A 22,589-nucleotide genomic window follows, 5' to 3' on the forward strand; every position below is an offset into this window, starting at 1 on the left:
CTGCTCCCCAGCCTCGCAGGCTGGCATCTGTGGTCACCAGGACCCAGTCCTGAATGCCGAATCTGCGGCCCTCTAGAAGATGAGCACTCTGCAACCACCACAGGAGAGACACCCTTGTCCTTGGGGACAGGGTTATCCGCTGATGCATCTGAAGATGCGATCCGGACCATTTGTCCAGCAGGTCCCACTGGAATGTTCTTGCGTGGAATCTGCCGAATGGGATTGCTTCGTAGGAAGCCACCATTTTTCCCAGGACCCTTGTGCATTGATGCACTGATACTTGGCCTGGTTTTAGGAGGTTCCTGACTAGCTCGGATAACTCCCTGGCTTTCTCTTCTGGGAGAAACACCTTTTTCTGGACTGTGTCCAGAATCATCCCTAGGAATAGAAGACGTGTCGTCGGGATCAGCTGCGATTTTGGGATATTGAGAATCCAACCGTGCTGCCGCAGCACTACTTGAGATAGTGCTACTCCGACTACCAACTGTTCCCTGGATCTCGCCCTTATCAGGAGATCGTCCAAGTAAGGGATAATTAAAACTCCTTTCCTTCGAAGGAGTATCATCATTTCGGCCATTACTTTGGTAAAGACCCGGGGTGCCGTGGACAACCCAAACGGCAGCGTCTGAAACTGATAGTGGCAGTTCTGTACCACAAACCTGAGGTACCCTTGGTGAGAAGGGTAAATTGGGACATGGAGGTAAGCATCCTTGATGTCCAGAGACACCATATAATCCCCTTCTTCCAGGTTCGCGATCACCGCTCTGAGTGACTCCATCTTGAATTTGAACCTCTGTATGTAAGTGTTCAAAGATTTTAGATTTAAAATGGGTCTCACCGAGCCGTCCGGCTTCGGTACCACAAACAGCGTGGAATAATACCCCTTTCCCTGTTGCAGGAGGGGTACCTTGATTATCACCTGCTGGGAATACAGCTTGTGAATGGCTTCCAATACCGCCTCCCTGTCGGAGGGAGACGTCGGTAAGGCAGACTTTAGGAAACGGCGAGGGGGAGACGTCTCGAATTCCAATTTGTACCCCTGAGATACTACCTGAAGGATCCAGGGGTCCACTTGTGAGTGAGCCCACTGTGCGCTGAAATTCTTGAGACGGGCCCCCACCGTGCCTGAGTCCGCTTGTATAGCCCCAGCGTCATGCTGAGGACTTGGCAGAAGCGGGAGAGGACTTCTGTTCCTGGGAACTGGCTGTTTGCTGCAGCCTTTTTCCTCTCCCTCTGCCACGGGGCAGAAATGAGGAGCCTTTTGCCCGCTTGCCCTTATGGGGCCGAAAGGACTGCGCCTGATAATACGGCGTCTTCTTATGTTGAGAGGCTACCTGGGGTAAAAATGTGGATTTCCCAGCAGTTGCCGTGGACACCAGGTCTGATAGACCTACCCCAAATAACTCCTCCCCTTTATAAGGCAATACTTCCATATGCCTTTTAGAATCAGCATCACCTGACCACTGCCGCGTCCATAACCCTCTTCTGGCGGATATGGACAGCGCACTTACTCTTGATGCCAGTCGGCAAATATCCCTCTGTGCATCACGCATATATAAAAATGCATCTTTTAAATGCTCTATAGTCAGTAATATACTGTCCCTATCCAGGGTATCAATATTTTCAGTCAGGGAATCCGACCAAGCCACCCCAGCACTGCACATCCAGGCTGAGGCGATTGCTGGTCGCAGTATAACACCCGTGTGAGTGTATATACATTTTAGGATATTCTCCTGCTTTCTGTCAGCAGGTTCCTTAAGGGCGGCCGTCTCAGGAGAGGGTAGAGCCACCTGTTTTGACAAGCGTGTGAGCGCTTTATCCACCCTAGGGGGTGTTTCCCAACGTGCCCTATCCTCTGGCGGGAAAGGGTATGATGCCAATAACCTTTTAGGAATTATCAGTTTTTTATCGGGAGAAACCCACGCCTCATCACACACTTCATTTAATTCCTCGGATACAGGAAAAACTACAGGCAGTTTTTTCTCACCAAACATAATACCCTTTTTAGTGGTACTTGTACTATCAGAAATGTGTAAAACATTTTTCATTGCCTCAATCATGTAACGTGTGGCCCTACTGGAAGTCACATTCGTCTCTTCATCGTCGACACTGGAGTCAGTATCCGTGTCGGCGTCTGTATCTGCCATCTGCGATAGCGGGCGTTTAAGAGCCCCTGATGGTCTTTGAGACGCCTGGACAGGCACAAGCTGAGCAGCCGGCTGTCCCATGTCATCAAACTTCTTTTGTAAAGAGCTGACACTTTCACGTAATTCCTTCCATAAGCCCATCCACTCAGGTGTCGACCCCCTAGGGGGTGACATCTCCACTACAGGCAATTGCTCCGCCTCCACATCATTTTCCTCCTCATACATGTCGACATGGCCGTACCGACACACAGCACACACACAGGGAATGCTCTGATAGAGGACAGGACCCCACTAGCCCTTTGGGGAGACAGAGGGAGAGTATGCCAGCACACACCAGAGCGCTATATATATACCGGGATAACACTATACAGTGTTTTTCCCTTTATAGCTGCTGTTTATATTATACTGCGCCTAATTAGTGCCCCCCCCTCTCTTGTTTTACCCTTTTCTGTAGTGCAGGACTGCAGGGGAGAGTCAGGGAGACGTCCTTCCAGCGGAGCTGTGAGGGAAAATGGCGCCAGTGTGCTGAGGAGATAGGCTCCGCCCCCTTCTCGGCGGACTTTTCTCCCGCTTTTTTCTGGAATCTGGCAGGGGTTAATGTACATCCATATAGCCCTGGGGGTTATATGTGATGTATTTTTGCCAGCCAAGGTGTTTATATTGCTGCTCAGGGCGCCCCCCCCCCCCAGCGCCCTGCACCCTCAGTGACCGGAGTGTGTGGTGTGCATGAGGAGCAATGGCGCACAGCTGCAGTGCTGTGCGCTACCTTGGTGAAGACTGATGTCTTCTGCCGCCGATTTTCCGGACCTCTTCTTGCTTCTGGCTCTGTAAGGGGGCCGGCGGCGCGGCTCTGGGACCGGACTCCGAGGCTGGGCCTGTGTTCGGTCCCTCTGGAGCTAATGGTGTCCAGTAGCCTAAGAAGCCCAAGCTGGCTGCAAGCAGGCAGGTTCGCTTCTTCTCCCCTTAGTCCCTCGATGCAGTGAGCCTGTTGCCAGCAGGTCTCACTGAAAATAAAAAACCTAAAACTAACTTTTTCTAAGAAGCTCAGGAGAGCCCCCTAGATTGCATCCAGCTCGGTCGGGCACAAAAATCTAACTGAGGCTTGGAGGAGGGTCATAGGGGGAGGAGCCAGTGCACACCAGGTAGTCCTAAAGCTTTTCTTTTGTGCCCAGTCTCCTGCGGAGCCGCTATCCGCCCCTTGGTCCTTACGGAGTTCCCAGCATCCACTAGGACGTCAAAGAAAAAATGAAAATACAAGTCTGCTTCTACAAAGTATGCTATAAAAGTGGCTCCAAATATTCAGAAACTTACTAGACCCCAAAGCTCACTATTTCAGACGCCTCTGATGAAACAGGAATGTTCCCTGAGAAAACGCGCCATGGTGACTGTGAACTACCCGGGAGAATACGTGTAGGATTGCATCATCGCAGACCGGAAACCTGTTTCGGCTCACATCACCTAGGTCATGGGTTGGGAATCTTTGGCCCTCCAGCTGTTGTTGAACTACACATACCAGCATGCCCTGCGACAGTTTTGCAATTTGGCCATGCTAGAACTGTTGCAGGGCATGCTGTAATGTGTAGTTCAACAACAGCCGAAGGTCCGCAGGTTCCCCACCCCTGACCTATGGTGAGACAGTCTTTTCCTGCCACTGAGCCAGCTTCATATCCGTTACAACCCTTCTCTCCGTGCGGAGGAGAAATATGGACGAATTACTCGCCACCATCGGCAGTGTGTACTAGCTATACTGTGTCACAGTTATTCTATGCGCGAGTTCCCTAACATATGACAGCCGTTTTGTCATCACTGGGGGGGGGGGGGGGGGGGGGGGGCTATATTTACTAAAGTGCGGTGTGGACGGAGAGACCCCTTAGCCACATGTGTAATGGCGGCCGCGGCACTGAAGGGGTTAACCCTTAAGTGCCCAGCGCCATTTTCGGGACAATGGACACTTGGCGCCACTTTTTGAATGAACACTGGCGCTGGGCGCCATATTTGAAATGTTATGGGCGCTAAGCGCCGTGCATGGGAAAAAAATTATTTTATCTGTGATGTTTCTGCCGCGGTCCCGGACCTCTCCAGCGACTGCGGCAGAGTGAGTTAGTCCCCCCCCCCCGGCGAGCTGGTCTGAGTGTGTGCGCCGGAGGAGAAGGGAGAGCCGCTGCACTGCCCGCCGGGGGGACCAGGTTGTCCGTCCCCCTGTGCGGCAGGTGAAGAAGGTTGCTGGCCACCCGACGCGGCGGCTGGGAGTCCGGGACCTCCGGCTCCTGTGTGCTGTGTCGGCGGCAAGAAGGGTTCTGAAGGTCAGCGGCTGGGGACCGGGAGCTCCCCTCCCGGCGCCCCCAGCATCAGCGTTGCCCGGAGTCAGGGAGCCGCAGCGGGTTTCCCGAGCTGCCGGGCTTTAGGAGGGGGATGCGCCGCAGCCCGGATCACCGCCGGATGCTGCGGCGAGGCCAGAGGTACACGCCGCACACAAGGGATCAGGCTAGCCGGCCCCCTATACGGCGAAGGAGTGTGTAGGGTGTTGGGGTCCGGGAGTTAGGCTCCTGGTGCCTCGGCGCTACGGAAACACAAAGCGACGGTGGCCGAGACAAGCACTCCGGGCTGCCCGGCTGCAGGACGGGGGTGCGCTGCAGCAAAGGTTAACCTCCAGCGGACTGCGGCGAGGCCACTAAGTGAGTGCCGCACTGGGGGGACAGGGAGAGCAAGTTTCCTTGACCCCAGTCGCTGGCGTTGCACAGGCAGGTTAGAGAATGGGGGAAGTCAGCCCCCATACCTCCTGCACTGAGGAGAGCCGTAGCAGTCAGTCAGTGTATTTAAATGTATTTTTAAGGTGAAATGCACTTACTTGGTTGTGTGTCCCAGGAGGGGGGAATCCATGGCTGTGCAGGCTGTTGGATTCCTCCAGACCTTTTCCCCCAAAATGGAATGCCTTCTCCTCCAGCCTTCCCAATAGAAGTGTCATGGGAAGAGAGAGGAAAAGCTCAGCTTTCCAACAAGCTCAGTGGTTTTCTGGAGCTCCACAGGGATCACCTCTGGTGAGCAGGAAACCCTGACCGGGGATCTAGGCTGCCCAGCTCTGGAGCCCAAATTCATGCTGCAGATGCTGAGCTGGATCCCAGGCAGATTCCTGGAAGTAAGTTTAGGCGGGAAAACGTCCCCCAGCCTAGACTGAACTTCACTGTGGGCGTATACCGATCCTCCAGGATGGGACGTTCAAAGGAGAGTGACCACTCCCCACTGTCCATAGAGGACAATGGCAGCTGTGCATGTGACCAAGGCATGCACAGCCCATGGGTAAACATTGATTGGTTGTAAACCAAAGGACGGACTTACCCCCTGTGGTATTGTGTATTGGAGTAGGATAAAAGGAGGGCAGCTGCCCCATGAAAATTGTATTATACCAACTACTTTCTGCTGTAACATCTGCTGTATTGCTGAGTTCTTTTCAGAACTATTTGGGCAAATAAACATCTTCTGCCTCAAGACGACCGCTTCATCTTGTAACCTGCAGGGCTAGGCCAAACCTAGCTCCGTTTTCTGGCTCTCCAGGGTACACCCAGCGTCTTCAAGCTCCGCCTCCAGCTACCGGTAGAGGCCTAGTCAAGCGACTAGTGGGGATATCGTCAACAACACACAGGTGTGGTAAGACAGTGTGTCGACGCATACAGCAGAACCATGGTTCCAGACGCCACTGCAGGGTAGGAGTCTGGTGGTGGCAGCGTAGTACCTGCTCACTGCGCAGTGGGTGGAGTCAGTAACAGGCAGTTACTGACGGTAAGCGGGAATCCCCTAATTGGCCAGATCCTGTGTGACCTAAATCTCCATTCTGTGACTGGGGGCGGGACGCGAAGCGGTGAGGGCTGTCGTACGGGACCATCCGGTCACATGCGGGTTTATAGAAGTGGAGAAGTTGCCCATAGCAGCCAATCACATTTTACTTATTTATCTAGCACCTTCTAGAAGAGGATTGGTTGAGGATTGGTTGCTATGGGCAACATCTCGACTTCTGTAAACCTGCACTTTAGTAAATATGCCCCTGGTGCTGTATGGATCAGTCATTATCCATGCTACAGGACATTGGGCCCAATTCAGTAAGGATTGTAAATTCTGCTAATTAGCCTGCTGGGGGCGGCCCATCCCCCCATGCTGACCGTCGCTCCCCCCGTTCAACAAGCAGAAATTACAAACGCATCGCAATTTCAGCTTGTTAGCAGAAACTGAGGATGGCTCCTGCCGGCGCAGCTTAGCCACCATGTTCTCGATCGCAGTGGCAGCGTATGACGTCACGCAGCTGCCACTATCATGTCCCCGACACGCCCCTGTTTGTGCCGCACCGCCCCTCCACCCCCGTTTGCGGCGCACCGCCCCATATCCGCCCTGGAAACGAAGCGTTGCCCCCCCCCCCCCCCCCCCCCCCCCCGACCGCCTCTGCCCGATTGACAGGTAGAGGCGATCGCATTTTCTGCAGCTCTCCCGCAGAAAGTGCGGACGCATGCGCCCACGGGGCGATTGTACTAATTCCGGTTGGATCACGATTTTGTGATGCAACCTGAATTATCCCCATTATCCATAACTAATCTAGCAGAGCTAAGGAACGTTACGTGTTGCGCAGTCACACTGTATGTGACCCTAACTCCATCATCCCCCTATAATACCTGGGCTTCGGAGAATGGGGTCTGCATGTTTTCAAGTAGACTGGCCAGATCCTGCTCACAGTAACCCATGACCAAGAAGATGCTGCGAAAACAGAGAAATGGGGTCAGCGACATCGCCACACCCAGCGGCGGGGCGAGACACTGTGACCGCGCCACGTCTGCAACGTGATGTATTAAGTCTTTCCCGGCAGAGAAAGGGTCAATCTCACCTCTCCAAATGATGCCCGACAACCACTTCCTTTAGCTCCACGATGTTGGGGTGTCTTAGCTTTAGAAGCAGGGTGATCTCTCGGAGGCTGCTGATCGGGATCCCTGGGGGGTGATAAGGAGGTGTGGATGAATAATTCCACAGCGGGTTACACTGCACAGCACTACCCGCCAACCCTGGGTTCCGTCAGACCTCAGCTCTGCCGCTGTGGATGAGCGGCCTGCGTCTTTATCGCGCACTAATACCCCTTTCAGATTAGAAAAGCCGGGTCGCGCCCGGGATTTTGTACACTGGTCCAAACCGGATGCCACCCGGCTGAGACCCCTTCTGCGGATGAACCCAGTTTATTGGCGGGTTGGCAATGTCACCGCGCATATGTCCTGCTCCAGCGCTTGGAGATGAGCGATTTTCGGCAGACTGCGCATGCACTGCGATCGCACGGCGCACGCACCAAGGTACCTCCGCTATGCTGCTACTAGTGCGATTTTTAACGCAGAGTGATTGACAGGAAGGAACCGTTTGGGGGGGAAGTAACGGGGAGTGGCGGCAAATACACAGGAGCGTCACGGCCGTTGTCAGGGCCTGTATCTGCCTTCAGCTGCAAGTACGTACGCAGAGAAACATGGCGCCAGGGTGACTACTCCCGCTACCAGTCTGCGTGACCATAGGCTCACTGGAGGTTCCTCGTTACTGCATATGTATGGGCACGCAGTTGCTTAGGACTGTACGATGGCTCCGGTGGGCGTTTATATTCTTTCCAGGGCAGCAACTTCATTTGCGTCGATTAGCAATTGCGTAGCCTGGAAATTCGCAGCTGCGGAGGCATGTGTGTACAGACATGAATACGATCTACCGGCTTACTCACCATCCTTTTCTTTGTCCATTCTCACTTTCTTCAGTGCCACAATCTCATTGTTCCTGCTGTCTCTGGCCCGGTCTGTAATCAGAACACAGCTGTGAGTATCGAGTTCTGGGGAACCACATAACACAAGGCATAGTCCTCCACAATCAGCAGCAATGGGAGTACTCGCATTACTTAGCAGAAAGCAACATAATGACAGCGACTTTTACCACTCTGCGGATTTTCTGTCCGTTTACCAAAACCAGGCCAGGATCTCCAGCGGAAGACGGAGATTTCCTGGCCTCTGGAGCTGCGGCGGCTGGCTTGCGTCACCCCATGGAAAAAAACAACAACCCAGGATTCATCGGACCAAGCAACCTTCTTCCAGTGCTCCAGAGTCCAGTTCCAAAGCTTATGTACCCGCTGTAGGTGCTTTAGACATGGGCCAGGGGCTAGTTTAAGCACTCTAGCCTGCGGCTATGCAATACAGTTCAATGCGCTGTGTGTTGTGACTAATTGCGCCTATCACTATCATTAATATTTTCTGTGATTTGTGCCACAGTAACCCTTCTGCTGACACCTACCAGCAAATAATAGGATTTTGATAACCTACCGGTAAATCCTTTTCTCCTAGTCCGTAGGGGATGCTGGGGTCCACTTCATGACCATGGGGTATAGACGGGATCCGCAGGAGACATGGGCACCCTAAAGACTTTTCACTGGGTGTGAACTGGCTCCTCCCTCTATGCGCCTCCTCCAGACAGTTGTAGGAACTGTGCCCAGGGAGACTGACATTTCGAGGAAAGGAATTACTTAACTAGTGGCGAGATATCTACCAACTCACACCTTCAACCATGCCGCACACATGGCATTCAACATAACACACGCCAACAGGCATGAACTAATTGCAGCAACATGCTGAACCAAGATAACACAACTTGTGTAACTGTAATAACTAAACTGCAGGTAAAGTACGCACTGGGACGGGCGCCCAGCATCCTCTACGGACTATGAGAAAAGGATTTACCGGTAGGTTATCAAAATCCTATTTTCTCATACGTCCTAGAGGATGCTGGGGTCCACTTCATGACCATGGGGTTTATACCAAAGCTCCAGTATGGGCGGGAGAGTGCGGATGACCCTGCAGCACCGATTGACCGAACTTGAGGTCCTCATCGGCCAAGGTGTCAAACTTGTAGAAATTTGCAAATGTGTTTGACCCTGACCAAGTAGCTGCTCGGCAAAGTTGTAATGCCGAGACCCCCCCCAGGCAGCCGCCCAGGAGGAGCCCACCTTCCTAGTAGAATAGGCCTTCCCCGACATCGGTAACGGCAATCCAGCCGTAGAATGAGCTTGCTGAATCGTACCTCTGATCCAGCGCGCAATAGTCTGCTTGGAAGCAGGACACCCAATCTTGTTGGGAGCATACATGACAAACAAAACCTCTGTTTTCCGTATTCGAGCTGTTCTAGCGACATAAATCTTCAAAGCTCTAACCACATCTAGAGACTTTGACTCAGCAAACGTGTCAGTAGCAACTGGCACCACAATAGGTTGGTTTATGTGGAAAGAGGAAACCACCTTTGGAAGAAAATGTTGACGAGTTCTCAACTCTGCCCTATCTTCATGGAAGATCAGGTAAGCGCTCTTGTGGGACAAGGCCCCCAATTCAAACACCCGCCTTGCGGATGCCAACGCCAAAAGCATCACCACTTTCCAAGTGAGAAACTTCAACTCTATTTCTTGTAGAGGCTCAAACCAACCCGATTGAAGGAACTGCAACACCACATTAAGGTCCCATGGTGCCACTGGAGGCACAAATGGAGGCTGGATGTGCAGAACCCCTTTCACGAACGTCTGAACTTCTGGAAAGGAGGCCAATTGTTTTTGAAAGAAAACTTATAAGGCCGAAATCTGGACCTTGATTGACCCCAATCTAAGGCCCGCATCCACACCAGCCTGCAGAAAATGGAGAAAACGTCCCAACTCAAACTCTTCCGTAGGAGCCTTCTTGGATTCACACCAAGACACATATTTTCTCCAAATACGGTGGTAATGTTTAGACGTTACTCCTTTCCTGGCCTGAATAAGAGTGGGGATGACTTCCTTGGGAATACCCTTTCGGGCTAGGATCCGACGCTCAACAGCCATGCCGTCAAACGTAGCCGCGGTAAGTCTTGATACATACACGGCCCCTGCTGTAGTAGGTCCTCTCGAGGAGGAAGAGGATGAGGATCTTCTATGAGCAACTCCTGAAGATCTGGATACCAAGCCCTCCTTGGCCAGTCTGGGGCAATGAAGATTGCTCAAACTCTTGTTCTTATTATTATTTTGAGAACTTTTGGAATCAGTGGAAGTGGAGGGAAAACATATACGGACCGAAACACCCACTGGGTCACCAGTGTATCCACTGCTATTGCTTGAGGGTCTCTCGACCTAGAACAATATCTCTGAAGCTTCTCGTTTAGACGAGATGCCATCATGTCTACTTGAGGAACTTCCCAAAGACTCGTCACCTCTGTGAAGACTTCTTGGTGGAGGCCCCACTCTCCTGGATGGAGATCGTGTCTGCTGAGGAAGTCTTCTTCCCAGTTGTCCACCCCCGGAATGAAAATTGCTGACAGAGCTCTAACATGTCTTTCTGCCCAGAGGAGAATCCTTGTCACCTCTGCCATTGCCGCTCTGCTTTTCGTTCCGCCTTGACTGTTTATGTACGCGACTGCTGTTACATTGTCCGACTGGATCTGCACGGGATCTTGAAGAAGATGTACCGCTTGTAGAAGGCGTTGTAAATGGCTCTCAATTCCAGAACATTTATGTGAAGGCAGGCTTCCTGACTTGACCATTTTCCTTGGAAGCTTTCCCCCTGTGTGACAGCTCTCCAGCCTCGGAGGCTTGCATCCGTGGTTATTAGGACCCAGTCGTGAATCCCAAACCTGCGTCCCTCTAGTAGGTGAGAACTGTGTAGCCACCACAGGAGCGAAATCCTGGCTTTGGGGGACAGGATTATTTTCCGGTGTATGGGTAGGTGGCATCCGGACCACTTGTTCAACAGGTCCCACTGGAATACTCTGGCATGAAATCGGCCAAACTGTATGGCCTCGTAGGCCGCTACCATTTTCCCCAACAACCGAATGCATTGATGGATCGACACGCTTGTTGGTTTCAATATTTGTTTGACCATTTTCTGGATTTCCAGAGCCTTTTCCACTGGAAGAAATACTCTCCGCACTTCTGTGTCCAGAATCATCCCTAAAAAGGACAATCTTGTCGTCGGTTCCAACTGCGACTTTGGAAAATTTATGATCCAACCGTGTTGTTGGAGTATTGACAGGGAGAGTGTGATGTTCTGCACCAACTGTTCCCTGGATCTCGCTTTTATCAGGAGATCGTCCAAATAAGGAATTATATTGACTCCTTTTTAACGAAGGAGGACCATCATCTCCGCCATCACCTTGTTGAATACCCTCAGTGCCGTGGAGAGTCCGAACGGCAACGTCTGAAACTGGTAATGGAAATCCTGTACTGCGAATCTCAGATAAGCTTGGTGAGGAGGATAAATGGGAACATGCAAGTAAGCATCTTTTATGTCTACTGACACCATGAAGTCCCCCTCTTCCAGACTGGAAATCACTACCCTCAGGGATTCCATCTTGAACTTGAACCTTTTCTGGTAGAGATTCAGATTTTTCAGGTTTAAAATCGGTCTGACTGAGCCGTCCGGCTTCGGAACTACGAAGAGGCTTGAATAAAAAAAACCTTCTCCTTACTGTGCCAAGGGTACCAGGACAATGACCTGTTCCTGACATAATTTTTGAATTACCGTTGTTACTGCCTCTCTTCCCGGAAGAGAAGCTGGCAAGGTCGATTTGAAAAATCGGCATGGTGGGACGTCTTGAAACTCTAGTTTGTACCCATGGGACACTATTTGTATGACCCATTGGTCCAGGCCAGATTGAATCCAGATTTGGCTGAAAAGTTTCAGACGTGCTCCCACCCGAGCGGACTCCCGCAAGGGAGCCCCAGCATTATGCTGCAGATTTGGCAGAAGCAGGGGTGGACTTCTGCTCCTGCGATCCAGGAGACGCTGCGGATTTCTTTCCTTTTCCCCTTCCCCTACCTGCAAAAAAAGGGGAGACCTTTGGCCTTTTTGTATTTGTTGGGCCGAAAGGACTGTATGTGAGAGTGATGTGTCTTTTTCGCCGGTGTAGGAGCCTAAGGCAAGAATGTCGACTTACCTGCGGTAGCCGCCGAGACTAACACATCCAGTCCATCACCAAACAAGGCCTCACCTTTATACGGGAGAGCCTCCATATTTTATTTTGGAATCTACATCAGCATTCCACTGGCGAATCCACAACGCCCTCCGAGCCGATACTGCCATGGTAGCGGTTCTTGATCCCAAGAAAACCAATATATTTCATGGATTCTAGTACGTACGCAGCAGCGTCTTTGATATGACCTAACGTTAGGAGTATCTCGTCTCCATCTATTGTGTCAATGTCTAATGACCAGTTTTCTGACCACTTTTCAATAGCACTACTTACCCACGCACAGACAATGGTAGGCCTGAGTAGTGTCCCATTGGCCACATCAATAAATCACCTCACTCACTTGCGGTCTGTCGGCTCCTTAAGTGAAACCATTCCAGGCGCAGGGAGGAACACCTTTTCTCTTTTATGACAGGGTCCTGTCTAAAATGCGGGGTGACTCACACTTTTTGGGGAAAAAGGTAAGCTGCCTGAATTCCTTTTGGGAATCTGAAATTTCTTTTCAGGTTAAATCAGACCTGAGGTGGAGGGAAAAATAAGAATTTACTCACCGGTAATTCTCTTTCTCGTAGTCCGTAGTGGATGCTGGGAACTCCGTAAGGACCATGGGGAATAGCGGGCTCCGAAGGAGGCTGGGCACTCTAGAAAGATTTATGACTACCTGGTGTGCACTGGCTCCTCCCACTATGACCCTCCTCCAAGCCTCAGTTAGGACACTGTGCCCGGATGAGCTGACATAATAAGGAAGGATTTAGAATCCCGGGTAAGACTCTTACCAGCCACACCAATCACACCGTACAACTCGTGATACTATATCCAGTTTGACAGTATGAAAACAACTGAGCCTCTCAACAGATGGCTCAACAATAACCCTTTAGTTAACAATAACTATTTACAAGTATTGCAGACAATCCGCACTTGGGATGGGCGCCCAGCATCCACTACGGACTACGAGAAATAGAATTACCGGTGAGTAAATTCTTATTTTCTCTGACGTCCTAGTGGATGCTGGGAACTCCGTAAGGACCATGGGGATTATACCAAAGCTCCCAAACGGGCGGGAGAGTGCGGATGACTCTGCAGCACCGAATGAGAGAACTCCAGGTCCTCCTCAGCCAGGGTATCAAATTTGGAGAATTTTGCAAACGTGTTTGCCCCTGACCAAGTAGCTGCTCGGCAAAGTTGTAAAGCCGAGACCCCTCGGGCAGCCGCCCAAGATGAGCCCACCTTCCTTGTGGAATGGGCATTTACAGATTTTGGCTGTGGCAGTCCTGCCACAGAATGTGCAAGCTGAATTGTACTACAAATCCAGCGAGCAATAGACTGCTTAGAAGCAGGAGCACCCAGCTTGTTGGGTGCATACAGGATAAACAGCGAGTCAGATTTTCTGACTCCAGCCGTCCTGGAAACATATATTTTCAGGGCCCTGACAACGTCTAGCAACTTGGAGTCCTCCAAATCCCTAGTAGCCGCAGGCACCACAATAGGCTGGTTCAGGTGAAACGCTGACACCACCTTAGGGAGAAATTGGGTACGAGTCCTCAATTCTGCCCTATCCATATGGAAAATCAGATAAGGGCTTTTACAAGATAAAGCCGCCAATTCTGACACTCGCCTGGCTGAAGCCAAGGCCAATAACATGACCACTTTCCACGTGAGATATTTCAGATCCACGGTTTTTAGTGGCTCAAACCAATGTGATTTTAAGAAACTCAACACCACGTTGAGATCCCAAGGTGCCACAGGAGGCACAAACGGGGGCTGAATATGCAGCACTCCTTTCACAAATGTCTGAACTTCAGGTACTGAAGCTAGTTCTTTTTGAAAGAAAATCGACAGAGCCGAGATCTGTACTTTAATGGAGCCTAGTTTTAGGCCCATATTCACTCCTGCTTGCAGGAAATGCAGAAATCGACCTAGTTGAAATTCCTCTGTTGGGGCCTTTTTGGCCTCGCACCATGCAACATATTTCCGCCATATGCGGTGATAATGCTTTGCCGTAACATCTTTCCTGGCCTTAATAAGCGTAGGAATGACTTCTTCCGGAATACCCTTTTCCTTTAGGATCCGGTGTTCAACCGCCATGCCGTCAAACGCAGCCGCGGTAAGTCTTGGAACAGACAGGGCCCCTGCTGTAGCAGGTCCTGTCTGAGCGGTAGAGGCCACGGGTCCTCTGAGAGGTAGAGGCCACGGGTCCTCTGAGAGCATCTCTTGAAGTTCCGGGTACCACGCTCGTCTTGGCCAATCCGGAACCACGAGAATTGTGTTTACTCCTCGCTTTCGTATTATTCTCAATACCTTTGGTATGAGAGGCAGAGGAGGGAACACATAAACCGACTGGTACACCCACGGTGTCACTAGAGCGTCCACAGCTACCGCCTGAGGGTCCCTTGACCTGGCGCAATATCTTTTTAACTTTTTGTTGCGGCGGGACGCCATCATGTCCACCTGTGGTTTTTCCCAACGGTTTACCAGCATCTGGAAGACTTCTGGATGAAGTCCCCACTCTCCCGGGTGGAGGTCGTGTCTGCTGAGGAAGTCTGCTTCCCAGTTGTCCACTCCCGGAATGAACACTGCTGACAGTGCTAGTACATGATTCTCCGCCCATCGGAGGATTCTTGTGGCTTCTGCCATCGCCATCCTGCTTCTTGTGCCGCCCTGTCGATTTACATGGGCGACTGCCGTGATGTTGTCTGACTGGATCAGCACCGGCTGGTGTAGGAGCAGGGATTTTGCTTGACTTAGGGCATTGTAGATGGCACTTAGTTCCAGAATATTTATGTGAAGGGAAGTCTCCTGACTTGACCAAAGTCCTTGGAAATTTCTTCCCTGTGTGACTGCCCCCCAGCCTCGAAGGCTGGCATCCGTGGTCACCAGGACCCAGTCCTGTATGCCGAACCTGCGGCCCTCTAGAAGATGGGCACTCTGCAGCCACCACAGTAGAGACACCCTGGTTCTTGGAGACAGGGTTATTAAGCGATGCATCTGAAGATGCGATCCGGACCACTGGTCCAACAGGTCCCACTGAAAGATTCTGGCATGGAACCTGCCGATGGGAATTGCTTCGTAAGAAACCACCATCTTTCCCAGGACCCGCGTGCAGCGATGCACTGATACCTGTTTTGGTTTCAGGAGGTCTCTGACTAGAGATGACAACTCCCTGGCTTTCTCCTCCGGGAGAAACACTTTTTTCTGGACTGTATCCAGAATCATACCCAGGAACAGTAGCCGTGTCGTCGGAACCAGCTGTGACTTTGGGATATTCAGAATCCAGCCGTGCTAGTGCAGCACCTCCTGAGATAGTGCTACTCCCACCAACAACTGTTCCTTGGACCTCGCTTTTATTAGGAGATCGTCCAAGTACGGGATAATTAAAACTCCCTTTTTTCGAAGGAGTATCATCATTTCCGCCATAACCTTGGTAAATACCCTCGGTGCCGTGGACAGTCCAAACGGCAGCGTCTGGAATTGGTAATGGCAATCCTGTACCACAAATCTGAGGTACTCCTGGTGAGGATGGTAAATGGGGACATGCAAGTAAGCATCCTTGATGTCCAGGGATACCATGTAATCCCCCTCTTCCAGGCTCGCAATAACCGCCCTGAGCGATTCCATCTTGAACTTGAATTTTTTCATGTATGTGTTCAAGGATTTCAAATTTAAAATGGGTCTCACCGAACCGTCCGGTTTCGGTACCACAAATAGTGTGGAATAGTAACCCCGGCCTTGTTGAAGTAGGGGTACCTTGATTATCACCTGCTGGGAATACAGCTTGTGAATTGCCGCTAGCACCGCTTCCCTGTCTGAGGGAGCAATCGGCAAGGCAGATTTTAGGAACCGGTGGGGTGGAGACGCCTCGAATTCCAGTTTGTACCCCTGAGATACTATTTGAAGGATCCAGGGATCCACCTGTGAGCGAGCCCACTGATCGCTGAAATTCTTGAGGCGGCCCCCCACCGTACCAGGCTCCGCCTGTGGAGCCCCACCGTCATGCGGCGGACTTGGCAGAAAAAGCGGGGGAGGACTTTTGCTCCTGGGAACCTGCTGTTTGTTGCAGCCTTTTTCCCCTACCTCTGCCTCTGGATAGAAAAGACCCGCCTTTTCCACGCCTGTTTTTCTGGGTCCGAAAGGACTGAACCTGATAAAACGGCGCCTTCTTAGGCTGTGAGGGGACATGGGGTAAAAATGCTGACTTCCCAGACGTTGCTGTGGAAACTAGGTCCGAGAGACCATCCCCAAATAATTCCTCACCCTTATATGGCAACACTTCCATGTGCCTTTTAGAATCTGCATCTCCTGTCCACTGGCGAGTCCATAAGCCTCTCCTAGCAGAAATGGACAATGCACTAACTTTAGATGCCAGTCGGCAGATTTCCCTCTGTGCATCTCTCATATATAAGACTGAGTCTTTTATATGGTCTATGGTTAACAGGATCGTGTCTCTGTCTAATGTGTCAATATTTTCTGACAGTTTATCTGACCACGCAGCGGCAGCACTGCACATCCAAGCTGACGCAATAGCTGGCCTAAGTATAATGCCTGAGTGTGTATATACAGACTTCAGGATCGCCTCCTGCTTTCTATCAGCAGGTTCCTTGAGGGCGGCCGTATCCGGAGACGGTAGTGCCACCTTTTTAGACAAACGTGTGAGCGCTTTATCCACCCTAGGAGGTGTTTCCCAACGTGACCTATTCTCTGGCGGGAAAGGGAACGCCATTAGTACCTTCTTAGGAATTACCAATTTTTTATCAGGGAAAGCCCACGCTTCTTCACACACTTCATTTAATTCATCTGATGGGGGAAAAACTACGGGTAGTTTTTTCTCCCCAAACATAATACCCTTTTTAGTGGTACCTGTATTTATATCAGAAATGTGTAACACCTCTTTCATTGCCTCAGTCATGCAGTGAATGGCCTTAGTGGGCATCAGGTTAGACTCATCGTCGTCGACACTGGTGTCAGTGTCAGTGTCGACATCTGGGTCTGCGGTCTGAGGTAGCGGGCGTTTTAGAGCCCCTGATGACCTGTGCGACGCCTGGACAGGCACGAGCTGAGAAGTCGGCTGTCCCACATTTGGCATGTCGTCAATTTTCTTATGTAAGGAGTCTATACGTGCACTCATTTCTTTCCATAAGCTCATCCACTCAGGAGTCTGCCCCGCAGGGGGTGACATCCCTTCTAAAGGCATCTGCTCCGTCTCCACATCATTATCCTCATCAAACATGTCGACACAGCCGTACCGACACACCGCACACACACAAGGAATGCTCCAACAGAGGACAGGACCCACAAAAGCCCTTTGGGGGGACAGAGTGAGAGTATGCCAGCACACACCAGAGCGCTATATAATGCAGGGACTAACTGAGTTATGTCCCCTATAGCTGCTTTTTCTATATAATTTATACAGCGCCTAAATTTAGTGCCCCCCCTCTCTTTTTTTACCCTTTTCTGTAGTGTAGACTGCAGGGGAGAGCCAGGGAGCTTCCTTCCAGCGGATCTGTGAAGGAGAAATGGCGCCAGTGTGCTGCAGGAGATAGCTCCGCCCCTTTTCCGCTGCCTATTCTCCCGCTTTTTTCTGGATACTGGCAGGGGTATTTTCCACATATATAGCCTCTGGGGCTATATATTGTGGTATTTTTGCCAGCCAAGGTGTTATAATTGCTTCTCAGGGCGCCCCCCCCCCCCCAGCACCTGCACCCTCAGTGACCGGAGTGTGAAGTGTGTGTGAGGAGCAATGGCGCACAGCTGCAGTGCTGTGCGCTACCTTGGTGAAGACTGATGTCTTCTGCCGCCGATTTTCCGGACCTCTTCTTGCTTCTGGCTCTGTAAGGGGGACGGCGGCGCGGCTCCGGGACCGAACACCAAGGACTGGGCCTGCGGTCGATCCCTCTGGAGCTAATGGTGTCCAGTAGCCTAAGAAGCCCAATCCGGCTGCAAGCAGGCGAGTTCGCTTCTTCTCCCCTTAGTCCCTCGCTGCAGTGAGCCTGTTGCCAGCAGGTCTCACTGAAAATAAAAAACCTAAATCTATACTTTCTTTCTAAGGGCTCAGGAGAGCCCCTAGTGTGCATCCAACCTCGGCCGGGCACAAAATCTAACTGAGGCTTGGAGGAGGGTCATAGTGGGAGGAGCCAGTGCACACCAGGTAGTCATAAATCTTTCTAGAGTGCCCAGCCTCCTTCGGAGCCCGCTATTCCCCATGGTCCTTACGGAGTTCCCAGCATCCACTAGGACGTCAGAGAAATTACATTACTTCTTTACTAAAGTAAACACTCTCCTTGTGGTAAAAGAGGGGGCTTCGTAACTTCTAACACCTCCTTTATAGCTAAAACATGTTTTGAATGCTTTTTTGCTAACTTAGGACCTATTCCCCTGGAATCACTAGTGTCGACACAGGAATCAGAGTCCGTGTCGGTATCAGTTTGTACTACTTGTGCAAATTTGTATGTGACTCAGAAAGGTCCCTGTGGATGAAAGGCAGAACTATTAAAAATCACATCTTCAACAGATTATTTTCATTTTCTGTATGAGATTCAGTCCAACCTCTTACTGATATGATTCACACTATCATGTAACCTTTCACCCAGTCAGGCTCTTGGAGTCATATTACAACTCTGTGTCCTTAACATGTCTCCACAGGGTTCCCTGCCACAGACATGTCACACGCGTGCAGAACCACACCACAGACACTCCGGGATTTATAGGGGACAGACCCACAATAAAATCTGTCAGAGGGACACAGATGGGATTTGCCAGTTCACAACCCAGCGCCAGTAACACAATGTCTGTGAACACAAAATGCCCACTGACATTCAGCGCTTTTATAATGTTAATCACACAATTATATAGCACCAAATTCACTGTGGCCCCCCCTGTCAGTAGTGGAGGAGGACCAGGGTTGTCTCTGCAGCCTGAGGAGAGAGAGAGAAAATGGCGCTGAGCAGTGTGCTGGCTGACTGAGGAGGAAGCTCCACTCTTCAATGGTGTGTTTCTCCTCAGCTTTTATGAGGTAATTTTTTATACTGCCGGGGGTAGGACTGTGCCTCAGCAACTTATGACCCTTATTTATTCCAGTTTCCATAGGTTTCATGCTGCCCAGGGCGCACCCCCCCCCCCCCCCGCGCCCTGCAGTGCCTGTGTATGTGTGGGCAACATGGCGCCCTGCGCTCCCGCCAGCCGCGCGGTACCTTTAGCCGTCACTTTCTTGATTGAAGATCTCTCTTCTAACACTCACCTGTCTTCTGACTTCTGGCTCTGTGAGGGGGGTGACGGCGTGCTGTGGGAGTGAGCATCTAGACACGGCTAGCGTTCAGTTCCCTTCAGGAGCTAATGGTGTCCTGTCAGCCAGAAGCAGAGCCATGAAACTCTTTAGGAAGTTGGTTCTGCTTCTGCCCCCTCAGTCCCACGAAGCAGGGAGTCTGATGCCAGCAGATCTCCCTGAAAATAAAAAACCTAACATAAGTCTTTTCAGAGAAACTCAGTAGAGCTCCCCTGGAGTGCATCCAGTCTGCCTGGGCACATTTCTACAACTGAGGTCTGGAGGAGGGGCATAGAGGGAGGAGCCAGTTCACACCCAATGAAAAGTCTTTAGAGTGCCCATGTCTCCTGCGGATCCCGTCTATACCCCATGGTCATGAAGTGGACCCCAGCATCCTCTAGGACGTATGAGAAATTTCATGGACCTCTTGCATCAGTTAGTCTTGGCCGCCCGATACCCTGTTGGCGGGTCATGTTTTTTCTCCTTGGGACCACTATCGGTTGGTACTCACCACGGCTACCCTTGCCGTTTGGGAAATGCTCTGACCCAGTTGTCATTTAATGAATTACGCACAGTAGGAAATGTCACAGTAACAATATCCTGCGCCTTCTTTTCTAAGTTAGTGTTCATTCTAGCACCCTGCACCTTTCAAAACATGTGCAGTTCCTCTTTCCTGCCAGGGGTGTCGCTCTCTGCTCTGGTGCTTCTCAGAACACTCTGGTCTGTATTTCAGTGCTGAGATACAGACCAGAGTGTTCTGAGAAGCACCAGAGCAGAGAGCGACACCCCAGGCAGGAAAGAAAAACTGCATGGATTTTGACAAGGTGCAGGGTGCTAGAATGAACACTATAAGTGCAATAGCCGAGGCTGAACAAGTGACCTGATGTTAGAGCATGAGGGTTTTACCACAATGATTACAGCTGGAAATGACAGAGAAAATAGGATTTTAATACCTACCGGTAAATCCTTTTCTCTTAGTCCGTAGAGGATGCTGGGGACGCTTCAAGAACCATGGGGTATAGACGGGATCCGCAGGAGACATGGGCACTTTAAGACTTTGAATGGGTGTGACCTGGCTCCTCCCTCTATGCCCCTCCTCCAGACTCCAGTTACAGGAACTGTGCCCAGGGAGACGGACATTTCGAGGAAAAGGATTTATTGTTAAACTAAGGGTGAGATACATACCAGCTCACACCACAAACACGCCGTACAACATGGCATTTAACAGAAACTCCAGTCAACGGCATGAACAATGTCAGCAACAGGCTGAACGTAACAGAAACACAACCTGTGTGTAACACCACCAATAACTAATAACTGCAGATAGAGTCCGCACTAGGACGGGCGCCCAGCATCCTCTACGGACTAAGAGAAAAGGATTTACCGGTAGGTATTAAAATCCTATTTTCTCATACGTCCTAGAGGATGCTGGGGACGCTTCAAGAACCATGGGGTTTATACCAAAGCTCCAGAACGGGCGGGAGAGTGCGGATGACTCTGCAGCACCGATTGACCAAACATGAGGTCCTTCATCAGCAAAGGTATCAAACTTGTAAAATTTTGCAAAGGTGTTTGAACCCGACCAAGTAGCTGCTCGGCAGAGTTGTAATGCCGAGACCCCTCGGGCAGCCGCCCAAGACGAGCCCACCTTCCTGGTAGAATGGGCCTTCACCGATTCCGGTAACGGCAATCCAGCCGTAGAATGAGCATTCCGAATCGTAGTGCAGATCCAGGCCGCAATAGTCTGCTTGGAAGCAGGAGCCCCAATCTTGTTGGGCGCATACAGGACAAACAGAGCGTCTGTTATCCTCAGTTGAGCCGCCCTAGCGACGTAAATCTTCAAAGCCCTAACCACATTGAGGGATTTTGACTCAGCGAAGGCGGCAGTAGCCACAGGCACCACAATAGGTTGGTTCATGTGGAACGATTAAACCACCTTCGGTAGAAACTGTTGACAAGTCCTTAACTCTGCTCTATCTTCATGGAAGATTAAATAAGGGCTCTTGTGAGACAAGGCCGCCAACTCAGACACCCGCCTCGCGGATGCCAAGGCCAACAGCATGACCACTTTCCACGTGAGAAATTTCAACTCTACCATCTGCAAAGGTTCAAACCAATGTGATTGAAGGAAACGCAACACCACGTTAAGATCCCATGGCGCCACTGGGGGCACAAATGGAGGTTGGATGCGTAGCACACCTTTCACGAAAGTCTGAAATTCCGGAAGGGAGGCCAATTCTTTTTGAAAGAAAATTGATAAGGCCGAAATTTGCACTTTAATGGAGCCTAACTTTAGACCCGCATCCACACCTGCTTGCAGAAAATGAAGAAACCGGCCTAGCTGAAATTCTTCCATAGGAGCCTTCTTGGATTCACACCAAGACACATATTTTCTCCAAATACGGTGATAATGTTTCGCCGTTACTTCTTTTCTAGCCTGAAGAAGCGTGGGAATGACTTCACTGGGAATACCCTTTCGGGCTAAGATCCGACAGTCAACCGCCAAGCCGTCAAACGAAGACGCGGTAAGTCTTGGAACACGCACGGCCCCTGCTGTAACAGATCCTCTCGTAGAGGAAGAGGGCAGGGATCTCCCATGAGTAATTCCTGAAGATCTGGATACCAAGCCCTTCTTGGCCAGTCCGGAACAATGAGGATCGCCTGAACCTTTGTTCTTCTTATGATCTTTAGCACCTTTGGAATTAGTGGAAGCGGAGGGAACACGTACACCGACTGAAACACCCATGGTGTCACCAGGGCGTCCACCGCTATTGCTTGAGGGTCTCTTGACCTGGAACAATACCTGTGAAGTTTCTTGTTGAGGCGAGACGTCATCATGTCTATTTGAGGAGTTCCCCAAAGACTTGTCACTTCTGTGAAGACCTCCTGATGAAGACCCCACTCTCCCGGATGGAGATCGTATCTGCTGAGGAAGTCTGCTTCCCAGTTGTCCACTCCTGGAATGAATATTGCCGACAGAGCGCTTGTATGTCTTTCCGCCCAGCGGAGAATCTTTGTGGTCTCTGCCATTGCCGCTCTGCTCTTTGTACCGCCCTGGCGGTTTATGTGCGCTACTGCTGTTATATTGTACGACTGGATCAGGACGGGCAGGTTGTGAAGAAGACGTTCCGCTTGAAGAAGGCCGTTGTAAATAGCCCTTAACTCTACGTTTATGTGTAGAGCAACTTCCTGGCTTGACCATTTTCCCT

At 50.9% G+C, this 22,589-nt stretch overlaps 1 protein-coding gene across 1 annotated transcript in view; it reads right to left on the reverse strand.

Annotated features, from left to right (window-relative positions):
- CDK10 (cyclin dependent kinase 10) overlaps window positions 1-22,589 on the reverse strand; it is a 46,805-nt gene that overhangs the window by 18,185 nt on the left and 6,031 nt on the right. Inside the window, exons 3-5 of the mRNA XM_063945950.1 lie at window positions 7,879-7,950; window positions 7,015-7,117; window positions 6,806-6,887 (exon numbers count right to left, since the gene is read on the reverse strand). Of these exons, the coding sequence (XP_063802020.1) occupies window positions 6,806-6,887; window positions 7,015-7,117; window positions 7,879-7,950 (257 nt within the window). The remainder of the gene's footprint in view (window positions 1-6,805; window positions 6,888-7,014; window positions 7,118-7,878; window positions 7,951-22,589) is intronic.

The sequence above is a fragment of the Pseudophryne corroboree genome, chromosome 11, assembly GCF_028390025.1.
Source record: "Pseudophryne corroboree isolate aPseCor3 chromosome 11, aPseCor3.hap2, whole genome shotgun sequence".
NCBI lineage: Eukaryota > Metazoa > Chordata > Amphibia > Anura > Myobatrachidae > Pseudophryne > Pseudophryne corroboree.